The sequence below is a fragment of the Leucoraja erinacea genome, chromosome 3, assembly GCF_028641065.1.
Source record: "Leucoraja erinacea ecotype New England chromosome 3, Leri_hhj_1, whole genome shotgun sequence".
Lineage (NCBI taxonomy): Eukaryota > Metazoa > Chordata > Chondrichthyes > Rajiformes > Rajidae > Leucoraja > Leucoraja erinaceus.
In genome coordinates, this window is record NC_073379.1 from 93,890,865 (window position 1) to 93,904,000 (window position 13,136).

General features: G+C 40.6%; 2 protein-coding genes across 2 annotated transcripts in view; both read right to left on the minus strand.

Moving 5' to 3' along the window:
- slc25a46 (solute carrier family 25 member 46) overlaps positions 1-13,136 on the minus strand; it is a 46,210-nt gene that overhangs the window by 4,290 nt on the left and 28,784 nt on the right. Inside the window, 3 exon segments of the mRNA XM_055633214.1 lie at positions 4,397-4,454; positions 9,750-9,806; positions 12,515-12,615. Of these exon segments, the coding sequence (XP_055489189.1) occupies positions 4,397-4,454; positions 9,750-9,806; positions 12,515-12,615 (216 nt within the window).
- Positions 172-1,655, minus strand: LOC129695844 (39S ribosomal protein L23, mitochondrial-like). The gene has a single exon (XM_055633215.1). It carries the CDS (start codon positions 1,284-1,286, stop codon positions 825-827), a length of 462 nt encoding a protein of 153 aa, XP_055489190.1. The 5' UTR covers positions 1,287-1,655; the 3' UTR covers positions 172-824.

The window sequence follows — 13,136 nt, forward strand, 5'->3', positions numbered from 1 at the left end:
GTATGTTCGACTGTCCCGACGTCGGAGTTTCGATCATCCCGACGAGAGGGCCTGTACATCGGGCCGTTCCTGACGGTAACTATGGATGGTTTATGGCCGCGACCACGGGTAAGCAAAGGAGTAGGTCTGGCTGAACTTTGTTGCCTTCCAACACAGTGAAGTTTTTTTGGTTTTTTTTGCCCAGATACACTTGCATTTGATTTTCTCTCAAAAAAAAGTTTACAAAAGTAACTCAATAAATTCCTTGGCAGTTGGTCTTCAAATAATTAAATTTATTTTCCACGTACCTTCTCTCCAACCCCCAACAAACATCAAGTCTGCCCTCTTAAAAATTAGCATAAACTGTCGGGTGCAGGATATATTAACTTACGTACACATTCAGTTTAGCACCCATACATGAGCTACCTTCAGTAATACTAATAACGGCTGTGGAGGCCAATTCATTGGGTATTTTTAAAGCAGAGATTGATAGGTTCTTGATTAGTAAGGGCGTCAAAGATTACGGGTGAATGGGATTGACAGGGAAAAATAGATCAGCCATGGTCGAATGGCGGAGCAGACGTGATGGGCTGAATGGCCTAATTCTGCTCTTATGGTCAGCATATTGAACTGGATTTTCAATTAATGGACATCAAAACTGACTCGCAGCCATTACGTAACAGAGCACTACACCGCTGCTTTATAAGTAATGGACACAAATCACTGGAAAGTTGGTGAGCAATAGTTATCAAAATGTATAATGTCTACAAAGTTACCGCTCATGATGAACAGTATCTGAATGATAATTCTTCTGAAAAATATCTCAACTTCCAAAGAAGTGCGTCTCAAAGTCCAAACCATTCAGTGACACCCCCTCGCCGTGGGTCTGCTTTCTGTTTCTGTTTATCTTCTGCCAAGAACTTATTTTGGATTTCTTCCAGAGAGCCTGATTCAGCGGTTTGATCCTTCTTGGGAAAAATGTTTGGAAAATTGAAAGTCTGACCTTCAGCTAACTGAACATAGGCAACTTTATAATCAGGCCACTTCACCTTCTGATTCGTATGATTTCTCTTCTTGTTAGTACAATATTGTATTCTGGTCCTAACTGCAGCCACTGGGACACTGTCTATGTCCTGTAGGTAATTTTTCACGTCAGGTTTTGTCATCTCGATGGGGATCCTAAACTGGCCTGTATCGTCTTGTTGCTCCTTCCCAGGCCTCACCAGGGTCATAAAAAAGTTGGTTCGAAATATCCTGAGTTGAGGGTTTCCATATTGATACAGTGGATAGATCACCCTCCGCCCCATCGCGTCGCAGCTTCCCCGGCCCCAACACAGTGAAGAATTCAGTGGTGGGTGTTCATGTTAAATTCAATTGTGTATTGTGTGTTCTTTTTAAGTTTATCGCTGCTGGCAAATTTCACTGCACCTTCGGGTGCATGTGATGAATAAAATTGACTGACTTAATTAGTTTCACTGTAAGTACGCATTGAAATTGGCAAGCAATTGCTTCCATTGACTCCTGTGCAATGATACTTTATTGAACAATGTAACAGACAGTCTTTACTATTTTTAGCTTGCAGTAACAAAAATAAACACTGCTATTAAAAAGACCTTTGTTTTTGAAAATCTAGTGGAAAAAGTTACTTTGATGTTACGGGTCTGAAATTCTCTAGCCCCTAGCCCCTAGCCCCCGGGATACAATTGTTTTTATCTCAATTTTCCATAATAGAAGGTTTATTTGATCAGAACAGAACACAATGGAATCATGGAAACTATGTCACAGTGAAATAAGTTGAAAAATTGCTATATCTGAGACTCCCGTTTCAATTTAGAATCAAGTGCAATCTCCAGTACGCTCTACATGGCTTGGATCAGCATGCGTGAAGGGAATGCTTCCAGTTACTCAAAGTTAAGTTTAAGATCGGCAAAAAGTCACACCAGGCCACACTGGTGGCTGAGAGGTTTTGGTGCAGCTAAAAAATATATAAAAATACAAATTGTTGGAAACAGTCAGGATGAGAGGCAACTGTAGAAGCAGAAACCGAATCAACATCGCGGTTTCAAAATTATTTGTCAAATACTTCATTCTGACAAAAGGTCTTTGATCTAAAACAGATTTGATTTATCCTTCTACAGATGGGCCAGAACTGCCGTGTGTCTCCAGCATTTTTTGATTTTATTTCAGGTTTCTAGAATCTGTAAGGAAGTCAGAAATCTAACAAGTGACAGTCAGTCATATTTAAAGCTGAATAATAGCCATGGCAATGACAACTTGGGAGAGCCATTTGGAAATGATCCATAAATTTAGGCATCCCCTCTATGACAAAGTGAAAGTTCTTAATTAATGGGTGTAAATATCAATGTGTCGGGAGGGGCAGCCTCAGGCAAAGAAAGGAAAGATGTGCGTCATGCAGTTAGTTTCAGGAGCTAAGGAGGAAATTAAAGAATGGGACATATAAAAGTATGTGCATATGAATAAACTTAGGGAGTTAAGAAAGGGAATGAATAAATGGCTCGGAATGCAGGCTTTACATATCTGTGACAATTCCTAGGTAGGAGAAACCTGGACTAATATTGTTCTGGTATGGAATTTATAATTTGGGAGCAGGGACTCCTGGATGACAGAGATGAAACAAGGTGCCAAGTTTAGCGGGAGAGACTAAAATACCTATTACAAAGCTTGACTCAGATAAGGTAAATGCAAGGCAATCCACAATAGATACGAACAAACAACTGATGCAAAGATGAATTTGGAGTGAATGTGGAACAGAAATAAAATTGGCACGGTACAGGCATAAGACTGAACAAGATATATCAACAAGAAACAGGTTAACTAAAAGAAAAAAATGTTTAGTTAACTTATAACACCTTCAAGAGTGCTCTGCAAATGCAAGTATAGATTTAGAGATAAAGGAAAATTGATACCACACTGGGAAAATTTAAAAGCCCACACCAGTTCAAAAGTCTGAACTTTGTTACTGAAAAATAACATTTTACGAATAAGCGAAGAGTCAACTGCTTCTCTAATTTATCTTATTCAGACATCATGGCTCTTTCCTGCAAAAATCCACTTGATCAATTAATACAATTTTCCAATTTTAGCTTAGATTTTAAAATGCGTTAAAAAATTACCACTGGAAAACATGAAAATTATAATAAAACCCGAGATTAAAATAGAATTTACAATGCTACGAATCATTCAATTAAAAATTCATCGTTTGCTTTTGTTTGATTATTAATAAAGTAAATCTAGATAATTTGCACTGTAATCTTTTGGTGCCTTGCCCTCTATCCAACAGTGAGCAATAAATTACTGATATCATTCATCAAGTTTCCAAATGTTACTTAGTATTGATCTAGCAATGTTACAAAATTTTGAGATTTTAAAAATCAAGTCTTTAATTTATCCCATCAGATAAAGCATACAAATAAGTTTAATTTGACACCTAATTTGCTTTCATATCTTCAGTATTAAAAAAGTTATGGCCATTTTCATACTCGGAAATTGGCATCTTGTTCCCTATTGCTTTTTCATTGAGAACATTTAAAGGCCAATAACTTTCTTAAAATTTAAGAGAACTGAAAGACATTTTCAGTTATTATAGTTTGAAGCATTCTGAAACAAATATGAAACAATCTTACTTAGATGACTTGAAATTAAAGCTTATAATTGGTCAGTTACCTAATTGTAGCTAATTACAAAATTCAATTACTAGATCTAAACATCTATCCATTTCTTAATAGATTAACATTTTTAAATAGCCTAAGTGTCCAAATAACATTCACACAATAATTCAGAATATAACATAATTTTTAAATCTCATTGTCATGGGTTTATAGGCCAAATGAAAGGAATTTAATGTTTAATATCTGAAAATTAATGGCCATTTAAATCAGCTTGCGAGTGGGATTTTCTGGAACGGGACCATTTAGAACGTTGAGGTGCGGTGAATTTATACCCCCATATCTGCAACAAATACACTGCTGGTTCTTCGGGGGGAAAAATCACCGTTTTGCAACTTAAAATGTGAATTAAATACATCTTAAGAAACATTTTTGTACATAAAAATAATTTTACCTGGTCCTCCATACAATCCGTCCCAGTTGTCGGCATTGACGGCTTCCAAAGCCGCTTTTAAAATTATTCCAGCGATTAACTTGCCGGGTGAATTTTTTTAAAAACACACAGAACGGCCGTAGGAACAATTCTTTAGCAAAATCTTGCACTCCAACAAAATATAATTCAGGACCAGGTCGGGAAAAAACCCCGTTTTAACCCCGCCCCCCCCCCCCCCCCCTCCTCAAAAGCTGAAGGTAAGTTTTGTAACACACCTACTTGATCACTGGGAAATTACTTGCAAACAAAACACTTCATGCCCATCAATATGAAACAAGTTAAAACACTGACAATTTACCTGCACAGTTTCGATTAAACTAGCCGAGTAAAAAGGCATTGCCACAGCACATGTCAACCTGCAGGAAATAATATTATTTAAAAAAAAGAATCAATTTTAGTCAAAGAAAAATGATAACATGCTCATGTATATGTTCAAATTGACACAAAATTTATTAACATTAAACCATCTATCAGAGTTTTTTTTTCTGATAAAGGGGACAATAGAACAGTTTTGATTTCCTCTCATGCTCATCAACAAACACAAGTGATAGGGCCCTCAAGTCTGCTGTGTCAAGTCCATGGCTCTCTTCTACCTCAATGACATTTCTCCAAACTATCCCAAATCCCTTGATTTCCTTAAATAACTAAAATCTATTCATTTCATTGTTAGAACCTTCACAGCCTAGGTTGGCAAAATAATTAAGCACGATTCACCAACCTCTGCATGAAGTTACAGTGCCCTCCATAATGTTTTGGACAAAGACCCATCATTCATTTATTTGCCTGTGTACTCCACAATTTGAGCTTTGTAATACAAAAAGGCCTGTATGGCAGCCATCTCTAGCTTATGCTTGTTTTGGGGACTACTCCCCTTCAGTTTTCTCTTCAGCGTATAAAAGGCATGCTCAATTGGATTCAGATCGGGTGATTGACTTGGCCACTCAAGAATTGACCATCTTTTAGATTTGAAAAACTCCTTTGTTGCTTCAGCAGTATGTTTGCGATCATTGTCTTGCTATAGAATGAATCGCTGGCCAATGAGTTTTGAGGCATTTGTTTGAACTTGAGCAGATAGGATGTTTCCATACACTTCAGAATTCATTATGCTACTACCATCAGCAGTTGTATCATCAATGAAGATAAGTGAGAGAGTAGCTTCGGCAGCCATACATGCCCAGGCCATAACACCCCCACCACTGTGTTTCATAGACGAGGTGGAATGCTTTGGGCAGTTCCTTCTCTCCTCCATACTTTGCTCTTGCCATCACTCTGATACGAGTTAATCTTCGTCTCATCTGTCCACAAGACCTTTGTTCAGAACTGTGGTTGCTCTTAAGTACTTCTTGGCAAACTGTAACCTGGCCATCTTATTTTTTACAGCTAACCAGTGGTTTGCATCTTGCAGTGTAGCCTCTGTATTTATGTTCATGAAGTCTTCTGTGGGCAGTGGTCATTGACAAATCCACATCCTACTCCTGAAGAATGTTTCTGATCTGTCGGATAGGTGTTTGGGGATTTTTCTTTATTATAGAGAATTCTTCTGTCATCAGCTGTGGAAGTGTTCCTTGGCCTGCCAGTCCCTTTGTGATTAGTAAGCTCACCATTGCTCTCTTTCTTCTTAATGATGTTGCAAACAGTTGATTTTGGTAAGCCGGAGGTTTGGCTGATGTCTCAAACTGTTATTCTTGTTTCTCAGTCTCATAATGGCTTATTTGACTTTCATTGGCACAACTTTGGACCTCATGTTGATAAAAAGCAATAAAAGTTTCCAAAGGTGATGGAAAGGTTGGAGGAAAGCTCTCTTCTACCTCCATTAAGGAGGCATTTAAACACACCCGAGCAATTACACGTGTCATAAATATTATGGTGCCCTGAAATGGGGGGGGGAGGGGGGGGACTAGGTATAAACACTGCTGTAATTTCTACATGGTGAAACCAAAATGTATAAAAATGGCCTTTATTAAAATCTGACAATATGCACTTTAACCACATGATTTTTTCCTATGACAAATCTCAAATTGTGGAGTACAGAGACAAATAAATAAATGATGGGTCTTTGTCTCAAACGTTATGGAGGGCACTGTATATATCAAAACTTGTCGAATTGGGGTAAGGGTGACCTGTACAAAAGGGATGGGTTACACCTTAATTGGAGGGGAACCGACATTCAGGCAGGCAGGTTTGCTAGGGCTACACGTCTAGGTTTAAACTAAATAGTGGGGGGAGGGATGATTGACAAATTGGGAGTATAAAGATGGAGTTGAAGGGGAAGCGAGTACTGGAAAAATTACAAATGATTCTCAAATTATTGGGAAGGAAAGTTCGAGAAGGGATAAAAGACTAAGGTCAGGGCCAATTGCGAGCGGTCCGAGGGGGAACGTGAATACGGAGGTCAAAGTGTTGTATATGAATGCGCGAAGTATAAGAAATAAAGTGGATGAGCTTGAGGCTCAGTTAGAAATTGGCAAGTATGATGCTGTGGGAATTACAGAGACATGGTTGTAAGAGGGCCAGGGCTGGGAACTGAATATTCAAGGGTATACCTCCTATTGAAAAGACAGACAGGTGGGTAGAGGGGGTGGGGTAACTCTGTTGGTGAGGAATCAAATTCAGTCCCTTGCAAGGGGTGACATTGAAACAGATGTGGAGTCAGTATGGATAGAACTAAGGATTTGTAAGGGTAAAAATACCCTAATGGGATTTATCTACAAGCCCCCAAACAGAGGCCTGGACATAGGGTGCAAGTTGAATCAGAAGTTAAAATTGGCAAAGGTCTTCTTCTTCTTCTTGCGTATGGCGTGCACAGCCTAAAGTTGGAGGACAACTTGTTCTATTTGATCTTTCTTGATTGTGTACGCCAGGTTGATTACATCGAAACAGGGCGGACCACGTGAAGGTTGCAATCTCCCACCCTGTAATGCTGTGGCTGTTATGGGAGATTTCATCATGCAGGTATACTGGAAAAATCAGGTTTGTACTGGACCCCAAGAAAGGGACTTTGTAGAGTGCCTTCGTGATGGATTCTTAGAGCAGCTTGTATTGGAGCCTACCAGGGAGAAGGCAATTCTGGATTTAGTGTTATGTAATGAACCGGATTTGATAAAGTAACTTGAGGTTAATGAGCCATTAGGAGGTAGTGACCATAATATGGTCGGGTTTAATCTACAATTGGAGAGGGAGAAGGGTAGATCGGAGGTGTCAGTGTTACAGTTGAATAAAGGGGACTATGGGGCCATGAGGGAGGTGCTGGCCAATGTTGACTGGAAAGATCCACTAGTAGGGATGACAGTGGAACAAAAATAGCAGGTATTTCTAGGAATAATACAGAAGGTGCAGGATCAGTTCATTCCTAGGAGGAAGAAAGATTCCAAGGGGAGTAAGGGGCGACCGTGGCTGACAAGGAACGTCAGGGCCAGTATAAAAATAAAAGAGAAGTACAACGTAGCAAAGATGAGCGGGAAGCAAGAGGATTGGGTAATGTTTAAAGAACAACAGAAAATAACTAAAAAGACAATCCGGGGAGAAAAGATGAGGTACGAAGGTAAGCTAGCCAAGAATATAAAGCAGCACAGTAAAAACCTCTTTAGGTATGTGAAGAGGAAAACATTTAGTTAAAAACAAAGATGGATCTTTAAAGACCGAAAAAAGTGAATTCATTATGGGGAACAAGGAAATGGCAGATGAGTTGAACAGGTACTTTGTATCCGTCTTCACTAAGGAGGACACAAACAATCTTCCTGATATAGTACTGGCCAGAGGATCTGGGGTGATAGAGGAACTGAAGGAAATCCACATTAGGCAGGAAATGGTGTTGGGTAGACTGATGGGACTGAAGGCTGATAAATCCCCAGGGCCTGATGGTCTGCATCCCAGGGTACTTAAGGAAGTGGCTCTAGAAATCGTGGATGCATTGGTGATAATTTTCCAAAGTTCTATCCTGTTTTTGGATAATTGGATAATTTTCCAATGCTCTATCCAATGATCAATTCCTGTGGATTGGAGGGTAGCTAATGTTATCCCACTTTAAGAAAGGCAGGAGAGAGAAAACAGGAAATTATAGACCAGCCTGACATCGGTGGTGGGGAAGATGCTGGAGTCAATTATAAAAGATGAAATAGCCGCACATTTGCATAGCAGTAACAGGATCGGTCCGAGTCAGCATGGATTTACGAAGGGGAAATCATGCTTGACTAATCTACTGGAATTTTTTGAGGATGTAACTAGGAAAATGGACAAGGGAGAGTCAGTGGATGTAGTGTACCTGGACTTTCGGAAAGCATTTGAAAAGGTCCCACATAGGAGATTAGTGGGCAAAATTAGGGCACATGATATTGGGGGTAGAGTGCTGACATGGATAGAAAATTGGTTGCCAGAAAGGAAACAAAGAGTAGGGATTAACGGGTCCCTTTCAGAATGCCAGGCAGTGACTAGTGGGGTACCACAAGGCTCGGTGCTGGGATCGCAGCTATTTACAATATACATCAATGATTTGGATGAAGGGATTCAAAGTAACATTAGCAAATTTGGAGACGACACAAAACTTGGTGGCAGTGTGAACTGTGAGGAGGATGCTATGAGAATGCAGGGTGACTTGGACAGGTTGGGGGAGTGGGCAGATGCATGGCAGATAAAGTTTAATGTGGATAAATGTGAGGTTATCCACTTTGGTATCAAAAACAGGAAGGCAGATTACTATCTAAATGGCATCAAGTTGGGAAAAGGCAAAGTACAGCAGGATCTGGGGGTCTTTGTTAATCAGTCTATGAAAGTAAGCATGCAGGTACAGCAGGCAGCGAAGAAAGCGAATGGCATGTTGGCTTTCATAACATGAGGAATCAAATATAGGAGCAATGAGGTCCTTCTGCAGTTGTACAGAGCCCTAGTGAGACCACACCTGGAGTATTGTGTGCGGTTTTGGGTCCCCTAATTTGAGGAAGGACATTCTTGCTATTGAGGGGTTGCAGCGTAGGTTTACAAGGTCAATTCCCGGGATGGCGGGACTGTCATATGATGAGAGAATGGAGCGGCTGGGCTTGTACACTCTGGAATTTAGAAGGATGAGAGGATATCTTGTTGAAACATATAAGATTGTTAAAGGTTTGGACACGCTAGAGGTAGGAAACATGTTCCCGATGTTGGGGGAGTCCAGAACCAGGTGCCACAGTTTAGGAATAAGGGGTAAGCCATTTAGAACGGAGACGAGGAAACACTTTTTCTCACAGAGAGTTGTGAGTCTGTGGAATTCTCTGCCTCAGAGGGAAGTGGAGGCCAGTTCTCAGGATACTTTCAAGAGAGAGCTAGCTAGGGGTCTTAAAGATAGCGGAGTCAGGGGATATGGGGAGAAGGCAGGAATGGGGTACTGATTGGGGATGATCAGCCATGATCACATTGAATGACGGTGCTGACTCGAAGGACCGAATGGCCTACTTCTGTACCTATTGTCTAGTGGCTCAGCCAAGGTACAACGTAAAATTAAAGGACTGAATCCTTTCAGCATTCTTTGTGTTCCAGATTCCAGGATTTGCAGTTTCTTTTGCTTTCTAGGTGGAATTAATTTATGTAAATGCTGAGAACGACCAAGATAATAGATGCCAATAATATAACAAATTAAAAAGGCTTGTTTAAAAAGAAACAGACTGCTTAATGCTTACCCTTTGAGTACAAGATGACCAACAATTTGTTTTGGACTCCATTTATGTGAAACCTCTCTGTAATACAAAAAATGCTGAAAATGTTAAATAAATTAACGTAATAAAAAACTGTGTGGAGAACAAAATAAACATTACGCTGCTGCTAAAATAAATTCAAGTTTCTTCCAGATAATCTGAACACACTGCACATTTTTAAAAAATAATGAATTTTCCAAGATTTTGGTATTGTAGTCAAGGCTATCTCCAACTCCCTTTAATAAGGTGCTCTTGAATTGCTGCAATCCTTTCACCGATGTTTTTGCAAACCGTGATTGTACACAACCTGGCAGATGAAACTGCAGGTGCTGGCGCACCTCCTGCCCTTTTCTTTCTTGGAGGTGGAGGTTGTGATGTCTGACAATGCAATCGGACAGGTCTGTACCATTAACTCCATCTCGTAAATTATATATCTGCAGCCACTGTATATAGTTGCAGGAATAAATGTTTATAGTGAATGGGATGCCCATCAAGTGGTGGCGGTTTTGGTGTGCATGGCATTGAGCTTCTTGAGACCTATAGAGTCCTATTCATACAGCACAGAAACAGGCCCTTCAGTCCAACACATCTATGCAGGCTAAGATGCCCCATTAAGCAAATCCCATTTACCCACATTTCCCTCTTATCCTTTCCTATACCTGCAGCTATTCGAATGGCTTTTACATGTTGTTATTGTATCTGCCTCAACTACCTCCTCTAGCAGTTCATTCCATATACCCACCATGCTCTGTGAAAACATTGCCTCTCGTCTCCTATTACATCTTCCCCTCCTTATCTTAAACATATCCTGTTGTTCTTAATTCCTCTACGCAGGCTGAAAGACTGTGCATTCATCCTATAAATTCAATGGACAATAGACAAAAGACAATAGGTGCAGGAGTAGGCAATTTGGCCCTTCGAGCCAGCACCACCATTCAATATGATCATGGCTGATCATCCCCAATCAGTACCCCGTTCCTGCCTTCTCCCCAAATTCCCCGACTCTGCTATCTTTAAGTCCTATCTAGCTCTCTCTTGAAAGTATCCAGAGAACCGGCCTCCACCGCCCAGTGAGGCAGAGAATTCCAGAGACTCACAACTCTCTATGTGAGAAAAAGTGTTTCCCCGTCTCCGTTCTCTCAATTCCCCTCACATTTTTAAACATCTCTATGAGATCACCCATCAGCCTCCTGCGCTTCAGGGAATAAAGTCCCAGTTTGCTCAATCTCTCGCTACAGCACAAACCCTTGAGTCCTGGCAACATCCTCGTAAATCTTCTCTGCACTCTTTCCAGCAAGAAAAGATAATTTACTAAATCAATTACATCTTCCTAAGGACAAAACTAAGCACAGTACTCCAACTGCGGCCTCAGCAACAACTTGCACAACTTGACATATCGACCCAACTTCTATACTCATTATGCTGACTGATGATGGCCAAAGTACCAAAGCCTTCTTTACCACCCTGCCCAGGTGAGATGCCACTTTCAGTGAAGTGTATACCTGCACTACTGTATCCCTCTGCTCCACACACTCCCTTGGGCCTTATCATTCACTACGTCCTGCCCCGGTTTGACTTCCCAAAATGCATCACCTTACACTTACCTGAATTAAACCCTATTAACCATTCTTATAACCATATAACAATTACAGCACGGAAACAGGCCATCTCAGCCCTACAAGTCTGTGCCGAACAATTATTTTCCCTTAGTCCCACCTGCCTGCACTCATACCATAACCCTCCATTCCCTTCTCATCCATATGCCTATCCAATTTATTTTTAAATGATACCAAATGATTCTTCAGCCCACTTGTTCAGCTGATCAAGACCCTGCTACAATGTTTGAAAACCATCCTCACTATCCAAGATGCTAGCTACTTGAGTGTCATCTGCAAACTTACTAATCCTGCCTCGCACATTCCCATCCAAATGATTGATATGACACAAACAGCAATGGAACCAGCACCAATCCCTGAGGCACACCACTAATCACGGGCCTCCACTCTAAAAAGTACCCTTCCACCACCCTCTGCTTCTTTCCATGAAGCCAACTTTCTATCCAGTCACCTAGCTCTCCCTGGATGCCATACGATCCAACCTTCCACAGCAGCCTACCATGCAGACCGTTCATTCATCCAGGAAAATTGAGAGTAGCACATCAGACTCATGACCTGTGCTTTGTAGATAGTGGAAAGGCAAGTCACTAGCTTCAGGATAACCAGTCTCTAAGGTGGTCTCACAACCATAGCATTTATTTGGTTAGTTTAGGCAGGTTTCTGGTCAAAGGTGACGCTCAATGCATTGATGGTGGGGGCTTGAACATCAAAGGAGGCAATTAAAATCTCATCTTGGGAGATGGTGACTGTATGCATGTAAATATATTTAATTATTGCTCATAATCTATGGAGATGCTAAACTGCATTTCGTTGTCTCTGTACTGAACACTGCACAATGACAATAAGGTTTGAATCTGAATCTGGTTTTTGCCCGTCACTTACAATTTGAATGACTCTTTTCACAATACTGCTAAATTCAGAAACATTTTGTATAATCTCTCCAAATATGCACGTAAATTTAATCCTCACCCCCCCCCCCCCTCCCACTCCCCCGCTCGAAGAAACATCCAAATCACATACTTCCTATTTATAGATTTCTACTGTTTATCACGTTTTAAAATAATTATTATCTAGTTATAATTATTTACCATATAAAAGGAAGCAATTTTCAAGAAGCCCACAGCTGTGACCTACCTAGGAAGACGTGCAAATTCACTTATGACGCCTTCAGTACCCAAAGCTACTCCTTGAACAATAAACGTACTGCCCATCCCTTTCCATAATCCTTTTAAACCCTGCAAAATAAAATTATAGAATGTAGTCAAATATGCAATTTTCACAAATTTCATGAAATTTACAGTTAAAAACCACATCCTTTTACTGTGGCCAAGGTTTTCCATCCATTATTTGATGGGAGATGTGTGGGGGGGGGGGAAAGACAGAAAGGAATTCTGGTTTAAATAGTCTGACATTTCCTATGAGGGGGAGTGGGGAGAGGGAAAGGGCAGTGGGGCAGAAAAGCTGGAGAAATGGGTGCATATCCAGGTGGGGTAACGGAAAGAGGGGGGAAAAATAGTGGAGGGAGAGTGTGCACGTTGGTTAGTTACCTAAAATTGGATAATTCAATGATCGTCCTGTTTGTTTGTAAGCTATTCAAGTGGAATATGAGGTGCTATTCCTCCAGTTCGCATGTGGCCTTACTCTGGCAATGGAAGCCTAGGACAAAAAATTCTAAATGGGAATAGGGGTTACAATTGTTCGCAACTGGATGATACAGCAGGCCTAAAGGGGACCAAACACAAGCATTTGGCGAAAT

Coding starts and splice junctions, on each gene's coding strand:
- LOC129695844 (XM_055633215.1), bottom strand. CDS start 1,286: ATGGGGCGGAGGGTGATCTATCCACTGTATCAATATGGAAACCCTCAA.